Below are 16493 nucleotides of genomic sequence, written 5' to 3' on the forward strand. Positions count from 1 at the left end.
GTGTTGTGCCCAATTCTGACCCCTGCCAAATTATTTCCCCCCTAGTATTGGTTAGGTGTGGGGGAGGGGTTAGGATTAGGCAATCAGATAGCGATTTCAACGAGAGGGGTAATAATTTGGCAGGGGGTCGAAAATGGGCACAACACCGGCACTTCTATTTTTTCTCTTTCGCTTACCGGCACTTTTTTTTGTGCATACTGGCACTTCTGACATGCTGTTGGTACTCAGAGTCAACGTGTCAGTGTCTGGGTGATTAGAAATGACACTATATAAATAGGGGTGCTCCGATTGATCGGCAACCGATCACTATCGTCCGATAATGGCTTGGGGAAGTTTGATCAGCGGTCTCTATAAAGGCCGATAAAACCAATCTCAAGCTGACGCGCCTGCTGTGAGAGGTTCAGCATGATATGCAGCGGCACCGTCTCAATCTCTGTCCGGCGCGGGTAAAATAATTTATTGCGTTTAAACACGTCTATGAAAGATTGTACTACTGTACTGCGTAAAAACAGAATCACTATGCTCAAAAAGCATTTTCAGTAACAACGTTTGGATTTGAAATCAAAATGGATAAATGTTGTGTTTGTGGCAAACATCCGCGGATCAGTAGCGGACTCCTGTGTGAAAGCACAATGTGAGTCCGTGCTGCTTCTGTATGCACATGGACTGCATACGCACTGCAAATGGAGTATGTGTAAACCTGGCATGAGGCCGCCTCACATACAGTACAGCTCACGAAATCAGGCTTGTGCTGTGTGTAAGCTATTGTGCAAAAACTGCCCCAATGTAAAAACAAAAATGCATCACTATAAATAATTCTACATGGTAAAAAGGACGGCTTCAAAAAGATCGGTATCGGTATTGGCAGATACTGCCTCCTGTGATCGACAATCGGTGATGGGCACAAAAAAATCCTGATTGGAGCACCCAGAAGGGGGCACCGTGAATTACCTCTCATCATGACAAATCACGTGAATGAATGCAAGCTGAGTTGGTCTACCTCAGGGGGTTTCACTGTGTGGGGCGTGAGAGCAGGTCAGGGGAGGCGCGCAGAGTAGTAGAATAATAATTAATTATTTGAATCAGTACATTTTAACGAAAACAATTCTTAAAATGAAAAGCGGCAGGTTTTTTTGATCAGATAATTTTAAATCAGTAAGCTCCTGGAAAGTTCAAGGATCCAGTAAGCAAATGCATTAGTAAGTAATAAGTTTAAAACAGCGCTAATGCAGAGAGAATAGTGACTCACGTCCAGTATAAGCACTGCATAAGCCCCATCTAGTTGTTCAACATGAATTTAACATTCTCTACAATGCATTTCTGGTCTTTTCTGTGGCTTCTCCCTAACATTAGGCAGAAATCAGTATTCATCTTGCAAATTGTGTACTACAAGTTCATGATTAATTTATTATAAAGGGGTTTTTACCTATAATGTGGTTGAGGTTGGCTGAGGGGTCTCAGGTGTAGAGGAAAAGGGGGCATGTTTCTCACCTCATTCCTGTAAATCACCTGATCACCATCATGCTGCAGGTAAAACAGATTTATTGATAAAGTTTATAAATGATAGAGGAAGACTTCTGTAAATAGGTGGTATATCTATTAATAATAATAATAATAATAATAAAAATAAAGTTTTGAAATACTGATAACGATCAAAAAGCTGAATATTTATCTTGATATTATATAACTGCGGAAACTGCTTAAAATTGATAAATAGAGTAACCACAGAGTAAGCTACTACAACCCAAGTATATTCACAATGACAAGTAAAAAGTTTTTCCATGGAGAAAAATAAAAAAATAAATAAATAAAAATATAAAGACTTAAATACAAGCGCTCCATTAGCCCTTGCTTAAACTAGAAACTACTATATTTCTCTGTACACGGAGGATGATATTCAAAATATTCAAATCCTACTGTTGTGACAGTGCCACAGGAGTCTATGAAGAAACTGAATATGGCTCTGGAATTGTCAGTCTCCAGTGGTCTACAGGCAGGATCCAGCAGGGCTGTGTGATTGGGGTTTACTGGGGGAGAAACACCAGCTGTGTCGACCATCACCACCATTCTTCCATCAGGCAGACACACTGTACAGAGAAGAAACAAAGCAAAAGGAAGAAACCAGCTCCTTCAAGATATGTTTCCAATGTTTACTGCATTATAAACAGTCATAATTGTGTTTAATGACCTCACAATTAACTTCGCTTTTATGCATTTTTGTACCTCTATAGGGGTCATATTACGTTGCAAAAAAAGAACATTATTTTGTATATTTGGTGTAATGAAATGTTTATGCGGTTTAAGGTTCAAAAAACACATTATTTTCCACATACTGTAAATTGTTTCTCCTCTATGCCCCGCATTTGTGATCGGATATTTTATATTTAAAAAGTTTGCCTCTGACGATTCAAACGCGAGTTTTGAGCGGTGTAGTGGCAAATTCTTTATATGAACTGTAGAGTTACAGTATGTATGGATAAAGTGTCCATTAAGAGTACAGTGGTTTGTAAAAAAATTACCCAATAACTCTCTCACAGGGAACACACAGCGCTGCACATGAGTCTGTTCTTCTGCTGTTTCCAGATGAACTAATCTCACCAGCACACTCACTAATAGACCTTGCAGTCCCAAGCCCTAAGAGACAGAGGAAAGCATTACATTGGTATGAACTGTAATAATTTTACACTGAAAGATCAATCATCTTGTTACAAAGATTTCAAATGAATAATGGCTGGTGTCAGGCATTTCCTGTACCTCATAGGCCATGCCAGTGGCATAGAGTGGAACCTCCAGGCTAAGGTAGAGCTCGTGGGGATCCAGAGAGAATCCCCCAAGCTCCACCAGCTCCCAGTCAACCCTCATCCCTCCTACATACAAACTCCACTCAGAGGAGTCTATATTACCATAGTAAGCCAAGGTACGCACACCTCGTGCTGTACACTCCCCTTCAAGCTTTGGCAGGACTGAGAGACATAAAAGACACCGATAAAACAAATACAGTCTGGAATGGCTCTTTTCAAGAATGGCAAATTAAATACTGCTTAGCAGCTCACTTATGACTTGTTGTGTTTTGTATGCACCATTTTTAAGAGACTTTCACATTGGCAATTGAGTTAAAGATGGAGCATGGTTCCTATGAATAACTGGTAAGGTAGTTTTAGTTTGGTTTCACTGGTACTCAGTTGTGCACCTCAGTGTAATTTTGGATTACATTGTAAAATAGTATGCAATAACATTCAGTGTATGAGAATATTTTTATTATTAGTTGTGTGTGTGTGTATATATATATATAAATAAATAAAACTGAATTCTGCCTTACTGGAACCATACTTGTCCCTATCCATAAAACCCAGACCTAAGGTGGATTCAAACTTGGCTCAGTTGTGTCAAAGGCTTTTCCCAATTTTTGTCATGCTCAACAAGACATTGGTGAGCAGAGATAGCATAAATATACTTTGCCAATAAGATGGGACAATTTTTTTTTTTATTAGTGCATTTTTTTTTTTTTATTCGTAATTTTAAATGAGAGGGACATTACATACCTACATCCTGCAGCTCTGCCTTAACAGTAGCAGAATGGTTGTAGATCTCTCCATCAGGAAACAGAATGAAAGAGAAGACCCCATAAAGAGTGTACCTCCTAAACCTGTCTCCCAAATACTACATCAGCAGAGAGGGAAGGAAGCATTCCTTATTAAAAATATCAATAAAAATACTGGCAAACCAGTGTATGTGGTATATCACCTTTTGTGGGATGAGCGAATGAGAAAAGGGCATCTGAAACAGATACATGTAGGTGTTGTTGGGAAAAGGATTTTGAGAGAGACGCACTCCTTTCCGTTCCATTTCCTCCCAGAGCACTGGTTGACCTGCTACAGTCACATTCCCCAAAGAAACATCATGAGGAAAACAGCACAATGAGATGGAAAACTCCCTCTGTGAAGGCACAGTCTCTACAATGGCAAAAAGAGAGACAGACACACACACACACACACACACACACAGTCAGATGGTCTTGTCTTCTGTAAATATTCTTGCCAGAAGGCAAAGTGGATCAGACTTCATGGTGATAGTCAAAACTCTGGTTATAAAAGACAAAAGTAACATGTAGCAGTTAGAGAACAGTGTGTAAGTGGATTGGTTTGTGTTCTCACTGTTAATAAGTGTGACTGGACGGGGCAAGTGATAAATAAAAAGTGCTCTGAATGTCCGCTGCTGAGTCAGACTCCATGCTGTATCCTCCCATTCACGCAGCAGGAACACATCCACAAAATATGACTGAGAGTACAGTCCATCAATCACATGACTCTAACCAAGAACAGGAGAAAGATGGTTGGTAACAAACATTAAAATCAAAATGTAATGGAAAAAGTGGAAAAATGTGATGTCAGCTAAACAGCAAGTGTAGATGATATCTGGGGTACCTTGATGAATCCTCCTTCAGCTCCGAAAGGAATACGTATCTCCAATGTTCTGTTGTTGTTGTGAATCATGTAACCACGCTGGTGGGCAACACACTCAGACAGGTACCGCCCCCCAACACCCAACTTAAGACCCTTTTCTGTGAAGGGAGGATGGACCAGAGTGGGGAGGTCATGTGGGAGCGACCACAAAACATCAGAACCATCCATTCGAGCTTGACCTGAAAGAGAGGATTTGAGGAGGAGGTGAGCTGAACTGAGAGGCTCAGTAGAACATTTGCAGGAAAGATAATTAGGTTTAGAAATGTAGTACATCAGTTTATGAGCTACATAATTGGCCTAGGAAGCCAAAAAAAAAAATTGGAGTCAGCAAGAGTAACATACCAATGGTGCAGGCCACTGACATGTCAACAGTCAACAGGGTCCATTTAAGCTTGTACAAGATGGTGGCACTGACCACTTCCACGTCAGTCTCACCCCACTGAAACAGTTCAGAAAAAATATGCTTTTCATAACAGCCCATTGTGAAACTGAAATTTAGGCTTGCATACCAGGGAACATCAGCACTGACTTAAAGGATTGTCCACTCAAAAATAAAAATTCTGGCATTATTTACTCACCCCTCAGGTCAAGCCAAACCTGCATGACTTTCTTCCACGGAATAAAAGAGATCATATTTTGAAAATTTTTGGGAGCATTAAAGGCCATTAAATTCCATTAAATGGCAAGAAAAAAAAAAAACATAAAACATCTTGAATAATATGTTCTAAAATATTTTTTGTTTGTTACACAGAAGAAATTTTGGAATGGCATGAGGGCGAGTAAATTACATGATTGTCATTTTTGGGTGGAGCATCCAGTTTACAGCTGCTATTAAAGCAATGTCAAGGATTCAATACAAGATTAGTTATATCAGTTTAAGGCTGGAATACACTACACAACTTTTAAAATCAGAACAGATTTTAAAACACTAGGCATCATACACTTTCACACAGAAATATGGTCCTCATTTCTTGGAGATGCATGCTAAATGAAAACAATGCGTATTCTAAAACCAGCTCAAGATATCAAACATGTTTAATTATCCTCCAAATAGGCCTAGATGCAATCACATATAAATATCAAAGTCTGTGTTCGCCATACACTACATGATTGTCTGTAAAAAAATTTACATGTACGATATGTTGACTCATCCAGAATACAAAAGTGTTGTCTTCCCATCCTTAACACAATCATTGTGCCAAAAAAATAAATAATAATAATAAATAAAGAAAAATCATCTAACTGGACTCAATGTCTAAATGGGGTTAGCAATCTCTGCTTTATCCTTGGCTTTATTCTCGACCTGTAGCATGTATGCCAGTTTGGATCCATAGGCACAACGAAGGAGGATGCGAGAGTCGGTGGTGTTAATGTGGTAGCCCAGCAAGTGTGCCATTCTCACTGGAACGGTCTCCTCCCTCATGCCACCCTCCTGTCTGAGCACTGGTATACGGAACACCACCCTCCATTCCAACAGACCCTCCCCCAACTCCTGAGACGACAAGAACACACACACACGCACAGTTAAAGTCAGCATGAAATGGAAGTTGCGAACGTCTTGTCCTCTATCTTGACATATCTGAGTGAAACAACTTCTCAAATGAGGAAAAAAATGGGTGGGACTTGATTTTGTCCATCAGGAATTGATTGGATTGTTTGTCTTTTGCTATTGCTGCACTGTCATTTGCTATTGCACTTGAGTGACAGTTTACCGTCCAATCCACGTGCCAGTAAACCCGTTATCAGAGAAGAGATGAGATGTGGTTGCAAGGTGAAGTTATTTTGAGTAAAGATTATGAGGGTATTATATCTATAATGCCTTAAAATAAAAATGATAAAGGTGATTCTCCGGATTTTAGATCTAGCTATACTGTAATTACAGTGTTGTTTAGCACATAATGCAAGTACAAGATTTAAATATTGGTTAGTTTTGTTCAAAGTTAGAGTAAGCAATTCTCAAAAAGTATTAATAATATCACAGGTGAAACGTCTGAAAAATCTGATGCTCCAACACACCGAGATAGCGTAATTTAAAATAGTCAGTTTTGTTGCAAGCTAGAATAAACAATTCTCAAAGCATTAATGAAGATCCAATTCGGTTGTGAAAAATAGCTGGCTGTCAAACAGTCTGATGAGAGTTTAACATTTTCCAAAATTAATTAGCAGTCATTTAATCTACAATTTTGAGAAATATGTTAATTTCAATCAGTAGCATCTCTAATTTTAGACTGAATTACTATGTAACTCCATCCCTTACGGTCGTTGAAAATTACTTGTAATAGTGGTAAAGATTTTGGTCATATCGCCCAGCTTAATTAATTTAAACAGGGAGCTGCTAAAAAGGCAACACATAATGATTTAATACTCCAGTGAGCAAGCCAGAGGTTTTGGTTGTAGCGGGTTTAAAAAAAAAAAAAACATTGGAAGAACCCCATTCTACGAAGCAAGCCAGGTTCAATCAATGGTACAAGTTTGTCTTAGGATTTGACCAAGTTTTTGATCAATCAATGGAAGTTAATTCTGTTCATTCAGTTCACAGACGCTGCTAACAATGACAGAAAGCGGATAAATCAGATACATTAAATCCAAACAGTAAAAATGCACAGTCTCTTACCACAGGGGCTGGTGTTACCCATGCTGTGTCCATGTGATTATCAGGAGGCAGCAGTTTCAGCACAGACACCTGGGGTTTGGGGGAAGCATCATGGGACTTGTGTTTCCACACAACGTTTTGTTTATATCAGGAAATTTACACTTCATAATACAAAATTTATGTTCCACCTCCATGTAGTTCTGCTCACAGACGAGCTCCCGAGGTGCCCATGGGACCTGGAGAGGGCAGGTGAGCAGTAAAGGGTAGTTTTTCTCCTCCCCATTTGAGTCCTGATTTATAAACCACACCAGCAACTGAAATTCAGTCTCCCTCTGAAACAACAAAAAAACAACACTGCTAACTGTTGTGCTCTAAAGTTTATCAAATACCATATAACAAAACTATCACTGTGAAAAAATATCCTACTGTACTGATCTCCACCATGATAATATAGGTGGTAAAATAGAAAGGCAAATGATTAATGAAATTTCATTTTCACAATCGTCGTGACTATAAAACATCGCCAATAATCATAAAGATGGTGCACAGGGACATACACATTAAGTCAAAACACAGTCAAGGGAACACAACACTAAAGTAATGCAATAAACATTAACTGAACACAAATGTTTCACTGATAACAAAATCAAGAAAAAAAATAAAATATCAATCATATGTGATGTCACGCACAGATTTCTGGGAATGTCCTTTTACTGTTTTTCACCATGAATTATATGGCAATTCATTGTTTTTACTTGCAAAAATTACATTTCCTGTAAAACTGTCAAATTTGGTGCAATGTTAAACCATTTACAGTTAACCAATGTTTGGAAAAGCCACATTTTGGTTGACCTTTCTTGAGTGTCTCTCACCTGGTTCTCCACCAGACAGGCAAGATAAGAAACACGCAGAAGCAGGTCACCCCAGGAGTCAAGAGCCATAGTATAGCCACACTCTGCTGCCCACTGACCAGAAACCTCATGGACCTCAGAGTCTGCTGTAAAAGTAGAGAATTACATAATTTCAGTTACCAGATACAGGGTGAATTAGGGTAATCAGGGCGATGTTGGGCATGTAAACTGACTTTTTTTTTTGAGCATCATAAGTCAGTCTACTTGAATCTTATGATTAAGGTCACGAAAATTATGATAAAGTAGTTGTTTTGTCCTGTTATTTAGGTGTCATTTGTTGGTCATCAAGTGTTCTGGTGACTTTACAATGAATTGCAAAAGTCAGATGGCAAAACTGTCCCAGATCCCACACATCATACTTCAAACCAGGGCCAACTCTGCCAATACACTGAAAGGACCAAACCACACCAACCTGGTAGAGATTAAGGACCTGCTCAGACTTATCTGCACACAGCTGGAACAGTAGTCCTCATAAAATAAAAAAATATATAAAAAAAACAGTAGATCTACGTTTACACATGATCTTTGATATGTTGGACTTGGGCCTATATTACTCTAGAGCAATATTAAGACTGTTGAATTTATTAATTTTTTTTTTTACATTTGTTGACAAAATGAGATCATTAATTATTACAATGGAAACATGGCACAGAACCGATGAAGTCACTCTTTGTCCCTTAGGATACTGCGAAACATCTCTATCCTCTAGAAAACATGAATGAATCACACGTGGAAGAGATTCAGGGGGCATCATAATCTGGCACAAACAAGAAACTGACAAATACATCCAAACAATTAAAAAAAGAATCACATATCTGGCTCAAAATCAACAAGCACCTTACCCAAACAAACCACTAAAGATGGTTTCTTATGTGCCCTCCATTTTCCTCCCTCTGAATCTCCATACTATAAAGTATGGAAGTCGTGGCCTAATGGTTAGAGAGTCGGACTCATAACCCAAAGGTTGTGGGTTCGAGTCTCGTACCGGCAGGGATTGTAGGTGGGGGGAGTGAATGTACAGCGCTCTCTCCCACCTTCAATACCACGACTGAGGTGCCCTTGAGCAAGGCACCGAACCCCCAACTGCTCCCCGGGCGCCGCAGCATAAATGGCTGCCCACTGCTCCGGGTGTGTGTTCACGGTGTGTGTGTGTTCACTGCTGTGTGTGTGCACTTTGGATGGGTAAATGCAGAGCACTAATTCCTAGTATGGGTCACCATACTTGGCCACATGTCACTTCACTTCACTAATGAGGACATCTTTAAATCTCTCCACAGTCAAATTAACCACTTCCAGGCCCAGGGAAGTGTTTTGATTTGTGGGGATCTAAATGCCAGAACAGGATCTCTTCCGGACTACGCCACAGATAATGGGAATAACTATATTGTTGGACAGAGCTTCCCACAAAACATTGTAAACTTCCCAAGATATAACTCTTGATGACCAAGTGATTAAAAATGGGAAGCTTCAGATGGACCTCTGCCAAAGCCTGGGTCTGTACATTGTCAACGGCAGGGTGAGAGGAGACTCTCTTGGAAGGTACACTTACAGTTCATTTCATGGTTGTTCAACCGTTGATTACATGATTACAGATTTAGATCCATTTTCTTTCAGAGCATTCACGGTCAAATCACTAACACCCCTATCAGACCAGTCAAATTACAGTTTACCTAAAAAGGACAAAAAATATATGAACGTACATTCACAGCCCAGTAAGCTGTACAACATTTGAGAGAATTACAGATGGGCACAAAACAGATCAGAAAAATGTGACAGCAATTTGCCATCCAAAAGTACATTTACTTAACTTTCTAGGCAGAGAGTTTACAATGGAGATGGTGTCAATCTGGCTTTGGAAAACATAAATTATATATTTGATTATTTGGCCAATTTATCTCACCCCACATCTAAGAAAATCCATAAAACCATACAAGAAAATGAAAAATGGTTTGATTTAGGCTGTAAAACAATGAGTAAAAAATTAAGACAATTATCAGATCAAAAGCATAGACAACCAAACAATGCAGATTTGCGCCATCAATATTGTGAAGAACTTAAACTGTATAAAAGTACATCCAAAATCAACTAAACTACTGAAGAATCTGTAAATTCTAACAATTTTTGGGACAACTGGAATCCCCTGAATAAAAAAATAAATAACAAAACATCATCATGAACAAAGCCATAAAGGAGATACCTGGAAAAAACACTTTGAACAACTTTACTGAAATTAAAATGAACCCAGAACAAAGCCAAATATATGAAAAAATGATTAATATGGAACATTCACTTGGTACACACCAAAACCCATAAGACTACATCATTACAGAAAATGAACTGATTGATAAAATCCAGACCCTAAAAAACAAAAACAAAAGAAAGCAAGTGGACCAGATGGCATCCTCAACTAAATGCTCAAGAACACAGAGCACAAATTAAGATTGGACCTACTAAAATGGTTCAGCTTCGTTCTGAGTGTCAGTCATTTCCCTGAAACCTGGAATAGAGGACTCATAACACCCATTTTCAAAAGTGGACACAAGTTTGATCCAAACAATTACAGAGGCATCTGTGTAAGCAGTGATCTGGGGAAGCTGTTCTGTAGCATTATCAACACAAGGCTCATTCACTTCCTCACCGAACACAATGTCTTAAGCAAAGGTCAAATTGGATTCTCATCCAAATCTAGAACATCAGACCATATCTTCACCCTGCATAACCGGATTGACAAATACATTAACCAAAACAAAACCAAAATATTTGCATGCTTTGTAGATTTCTAGAAGGCCTTTGATTCAATTTGGCACCAAGGTCTACCATCTAAACTTTCAGAAATTGGTATAGGGGGCAAAACATACAACATCACAAAAACCATGTATTCAAATAATAAATGTGCAATCAAAATCAGCAATAAACAGACCGAGTTCTTCACTCAAGGGTGGGATGTGACCCTCTTCAATATTTATATTAATGAATTGGCAAAACTACAGAACAATCAGCAGCACCTGGCCTCACACTATATGACTCCGCTATAAAAGTTCCTCCTCTATGCAGTTGATCTGGTCCTGCTGTCTCCAACAGAAGAGGGTCTACAGCAGAACCAAGAAATCCTACACAAGCTCTGTCAGACCTGGGCCGTGACAGTAACCCAACTAAAACAAAAGTTCTAACATTCCAGAAAGGATGCAGAGTTCAGTGAAAGAAATAAAATTTCACCCTCGATATGACCACAATTGATCATGCCACAAACTACACATACCTTGGGTTGAAATTCAGTGCAAACAGAAACCTCAACTTGGCCGTGAATTAACTGAAAGAGAAAGCAAGAATTTTCTATGCCATTAAAAAATCTTTCCAATTTGAAATACCAATTAGAATCTGGCTCAAAATATTCCAAGCAGTTGTACAACCAATTGCACTATATGGCAGTGAAGTTTGGGATCCTCTCCTAAATCATGAGTTTGAAAAAAATGGGACAAAAATCCAACTGAAGCCCTGCAGAGTGAGTTTTGTAAAAGCGTCCTTCGGGTACAGAGAAATACACCTAATACAGCATGCAGGGCAGAATTTAGGCCAATACCCTCCATTACTCCACATTGAGAAAAGAGCCATCAAATTTTGGATACATCTAAAATTGAGTGACCCCAACTCTTATTTTAAAGCCTTTAAAACCCATGAAATGAACGCTGAAAAGAGGCCCCACAAACAGACTAATCAAACCAACAATAACCAGCCTCAGGACACTGACACCCTCATCCACAGAATTCGGCCTAACCAAATGATTCATGCACAAAAAGAAAACTACCTAGCTTATTGGTACAAAACAACACCAAATCAAAATAAACTGCAAAGCTATTTGGCTCTAAAGAGGGATCACACAACAGCAGAATATCTGAGCACAATCAGAGATCACAAACTGAGACAAATTTAAAAAAAAAAAAAGTTTATATACAGACTCCGTGACCACAGCTTGGCTATAGAGAGAGGCAGATACAGACAGAGCTGGCTGCCCAGAGAGAGCAGGTTATACCCGTACTGTAGCCAAGGAGAAGTAGAAACAGAGCTACACTTCATAACCACCTGCTCTAACTATAATGACATTCAAAAACAATTCTTTCCCAAATCTGAAATTATTTGGCCCAACTTCAAAAAGCTTGAGAACGATGCACAAGTTCAATATTTGCTTGGTGAAAAAAAAAAAAAGGGCTGCATTTCACTAGCGGCAAGGTACATTAAAGCCTGCCACAAAAAGAGGGAAAAGTCAACCAGTGTAGAGTCAACAGTCCTGCGCCCATGTACTCACACACACACACACACACAAACTCTTGTACACTCATATGTAAACACACACACACCACTCATTGTACATATTGCTGTACTATTGTTTTTCTACACCTGTTCATCATACAATTCCTTTTTGTACATTTTATTTCCCTATTCTGTTTTTCTTGCTCATATAAATGCTTTGGCAATACAATGTACAATTTGTCATACCAATAAAGCTGATTTGAATTGAATTGAAAATTGAGAGAGAGAAAGAAAAGAAAGAAAGAGAGAGACTAATAAACACTGAATACCTTGAACGTGGAACCTAAATTTGTGGCCAAGGAAATTTGAGTTGACAGACAACCAGAAATGACGATCATGGCACTCTGCCCTGAACATACCTGAGAAACAAACACATCTTTAACATATGACATCTTTATGCACAATCTTTAACATAGGACCTTGTATTGCCCATAGTGCAACCGTGGTCCGTGTAACCCTTTGCAGTTCTTTGTTCAATTCGCACCATCAAAATGAACCAAATGAAAAGTTGGCTTCAAACTTTCATTTTCAATTTCTTTGGAGCAATTTACAAATGGATAATTGTCTCTCATTTTAATTTTCAATTTTACGAGTTTGGGTTTCTGATTGGAATCTGATTTTTTAACTAACAAAAAATGACTCATTATTCTGATTTTCCACTTCTCTGTTTTGCGCTCCCGGTTGGACCGTACCAGTGGGGGGAGCGGGGGTGGGGATGTGGATGTAGGGGGAGAACGGGGCACAAAGTAACACTTTTTGACTTTCTCAAATTGTGTAAATCCACATGCGGTTCAGAGTATAATTTTTTTATCCGCAGTGATTTCACACTTGTCTAGTACAAATATGTCGCTTTGTTTCATAATTACAGTGTATAAGTTTTTCTTTATTTACCCTCAAAAAATGGAAGTGAAATGTGACAACATGCCCCGTTGTAGAGTTTGGGTTTCTGATTGGAATCTGATTTTTTAACTAACAAAAAATGACTCATTATTCTGATTTTCCACTTCTCTGTTTTGCGCTCCCGGTTGGACCGTACCAGTGGGGGGAGCGGGGGTGGGGATGTGGATGTAGGGGGAGAACGGGGCACAAAGTAACACTTTTTGACTTTCTCAAATTGTGTAAATCCACATGGGGTTCATAATAGTATAATTTTTTTATCCACAGTAATTTTACAATTGTCTAGTACAAATATGTCGCTTTGTTTCATAATTACAGTGTATACGTTTTTCTTTATTTGCCCTCAAAAAGAAGGTAAGTGAAAAAGAAGTGAAATGTGACAACATGCCCCATAGATGGGGTACATTGTTACAGCTGAGGGGCACGTTGTAACATGACCATATGACAGCTTAAAATGTTATCTGATCGAATGAAAAAATATACAAGACAAACTAAAATATTTTGTCAATAAAATAATTATTTCAAATAAAATAATGGCGTTTAAGAATTAAAAATAATCTGATTTTGGACTTTGACAACGAACACATTGCAGCCATGCTTGGGACGGCCCACATAAACGAGCAAAAATGCTTTACATGTCTTAAAATCATAATTTCTTAACATTAAACATTGACTATCAGTATTTATTCACCTGTTTCTCGTCGTTTATCATTAAAATTTATTAAAGTAAATAGTGTGAATTACATCGCTAATGTCATAAAATAAAATAGCACATTGTAAGGCAGTGTTACAACGTGCCCCATCTGCGCAACTGGAATTTAAAACCGGTTACTGTCTTCTGATAGTTAGCGAAGCATTAAAAATAATAATAATCTAAACTGATAAATAACAGATTGGAGATTAAAATAATAGCAGATTTGTCTCATTTTAAATGAGTAATAAAAACTGAGATGAAAAATTTACTTAAGCCAGAAATATAATTTTACTATGGTAAAATAAATGTCCAGTGATATCTTCAAAAGACTTTTGAATTTTGGCGCACTTTTTTTCTCTATATACTGTTGATATGGTAACTAGTAAGTGCTGTAAATTTGGTTATGCTAGCATGTGTGGAAATATTTAAACCACGTGTGTTACAATTTACCCCGCGTTACTTTGTGCCCTGCGCTCCCCCTATTTACCCAGAGCGCTGTATGTATAGGCCCTATGACTATGCATTGGCACGTCTGACCATGCAATAATTTATCATCAGACCTCCATTACCTGTGTGACTGCACGTTAACAACCACAGATTTTCTGGAAGATGTGTGAGTGGAGTGTGCTTGATTACGAAAGTGTAATCCATCCACAGGTTAGTAGAGGAGCTGGGATACACATGCAAACAAGTTAAAGAGGTCCTACAGCAGCAATATGGACTCTGGAGAGGCTCCAGTATTTCCTCCATTTCTAAATTCTGCGCATCGAGGAACATTCATCATTTTGATTACGCACGGCTAGGGAGAGATGGTGTGGATGCAGTCGTTCGACCAGCAGTTACTGTTTGCGTAACTTTCTCAGTTGGTCGCACAAGCACATGTTTTTTTTTTGTTGTTGCTACAACATGGGATTAATCCGTGCGTGCATGCTGATGAACTTTTATCATAGTTTAGTTGGTTACACTTTACTTGAAGGGGTGTGCATAAGACTGACATGACACCTTCATAATCATGACACCTACATAATCATGACATGACACTTGGGCAGGGGCGGCGCCTGAGAATTTTGAACGCAGGTGCTGAGGGGTTGCTAGATCATTGACAGGGTGAGCTGGGCAATTCAGGACTCCAGACTCATTCCCACTGGTCGCTCTTTTGCGACTAACTTTCTCAGTTGGTCGCACAAGCACATGTTTTTTTTTTTTTTTGCTACAACATGGGATTAATCAGTGCATGCATGCTGATGAACTTTTATCATAGTTTAGTTATATGAAAACGAAAGTGGTTAACATTCTTATGCACACCCCTTCAAGTAAAGTGTTACCGTTTAGTTATATGAAAACGAAAGTGGTTAACATTCAACCCGTACTTTTTCCTCTTTTGCTACCCTTACGAAAAATACGTTTATTCAAGTGTGCTATTAGTATACTTCTTTTAAAATAAAAAATAGGAAAGTATACTTTCAGTCTAATTTTATGTACTTCTCAGACATGGGCTTTATGTACTTCTCAGAAATATACTTTGCTGCCAGTGACAGTGCTTGGGACTCTTGCAAATTCTCTCATAATAAACAACAAAGCGCAGATGTACATACAATGCAAGTAAGAGATTAATTTCACAGTGTATACAGCTTCAGTGATTAAGGATAGTTGATTTTTTTGAGAGTGCTTAAACTTGCGACAGATCAATGTTAGTGATAATGTCACTTTCTATATATAATTTATTCGCTGTTTGAATAGCCTAACCGTGGGAACATGCTGTATTAAATAATGACTAATAAATTACTGAACGTTTAGCAAACACTGAGGAATCAAATAAAAAAGAATAATAAAAATATCCATACAAATATTGTCCATAGCATAACGTGAGGTAAACAGCAAAGATAAGCATTTCAAAATGAAAACAAAAAGAAAAGTAAAAGAAGGAAACGTTATATACTTATCAATTTCGAACCTTTTTATTAAATTGCAATCACCTTAAATACAAATTCAGTCCCATTAAACATTTTTTTAGCCTACATGATACCCATGTCTTGTTCTTGTCTAAAAAGACGGGTTTATGATGGTTAATACATTTGGCTGCTTTTAGCCTTACCCTGGAGTTGGTTCACTCTCCGCCTATGCATATAGCCTATACAGCGCTCTGGGTAAATACATCCACATCCCCACCTCCCACTGGTACGGTCCAATCAGGAGCGCAAAACAGAGAAGTGGAAAATCAGAATGAGTCATTTATGTTAGTTCAAATATCATATTCGGGCGCAACAACCCAAACTCGTAAAATTGATAAAAGGAGACAATTATCCGTTTGTAAATTGCTCCAAAGAAATTGAAAATGAAAGTTTGAAGCCAACTTTTCATTTGGTTCATTTTGATGGTGCGAATTGAACAAAGAACTGCAAAGGGTTACACGGACCCTGTGAGATTCTGGACCTCAATGTATGCAATTTGTAGCTAATTGTTTAACCAGCACATTTGAACGCTTTATAAGTTGCGAAATGAGAATGAAAATGTATAACACAAATTGATTTTATATGTGTAACATGTTCAAGCGGAAATGGTAGCAAAATGATCATTTAAATGCTATTTGTCCTAAATGCATTTAGACTAACAGTTAGAACACTTAG

At 38.3% G+C, this 16493-nt stretch overlaps 1 protein-coding gene across 4 annotated transcripts in view; it reads right to left on the reverse strand.

The window, feature by feature from the left end:
• Positions 1-16493, reverse strand: part of LOC107684368 (uncharacterized) — a 23926-nt gene that overhangs the window by 1546 nt on the left and 5887 nt on the right. For all 4 annotated transcript variants that reach the window (XM_016480618.1, XM_016480620.1, XM_016480617.1 and 1 more), the window contains exons 3-16: positions 12545-12634; positions 7929-8053; positions 7245-7388; positions 7078-7146; positions 5767-5955; positions 4806-4902; positions 4425-4642; positions 4155-4308; positions 3745-3953; positions 3543-3660; positions 2755-2963; positions 2520-2634; positions 1918-2087; positions 1427-1524 (exon numbers count right to left, since the gene is read on the reverse strand). In XM_016480618.1, coding sequence (XP_016336104.1) covers positions 1427-1524; positions 1918-2087; positions 2520-2634; positions 2755-2963; positions 3543-3660; positions 3745-3953; positions 4155-4308; positions 4425-4642; positions 4806-4902; positions 5767-5955; positions 7078-7146; positions 7245-7388; positions 7929-8053; positions 12545-12634 — 2005 coding nt within the window. The remainder of the gene's footprint in view (positions 1-1426; positions 1525-1917; positions 2088-2519; positions 2635-2754; positions 2964-3542; positions 3661-3744; positions 3954-4154; positions 4309-4424; positions 4643-4805; positions 4903-5766; positions 5956-7077; positions 7147-7244; positions 7389-7928; positions 8054-12544; positions 12635-16493) is intronic.

Source organism: Sinocyclocheilus anshuiensis, unplaced genomic scaffold, assembly GCF_001515605.1.
Source record: "Sinocyclocheilus anshuiensis isolate Anshui unplaced genomic scaffold, SAMN03320099.WGS_v1.1 scaffold29, whole genome shotgun sequence".
Taxonomy (NCBI): domain Eukaryota; kingdom Metazoa; phylum Chordata; class Actinopteri; order Cypriniformes; family Cyprinidae; genus Sinocyclocheilus; species Sinocyclocheilus anshuiensis.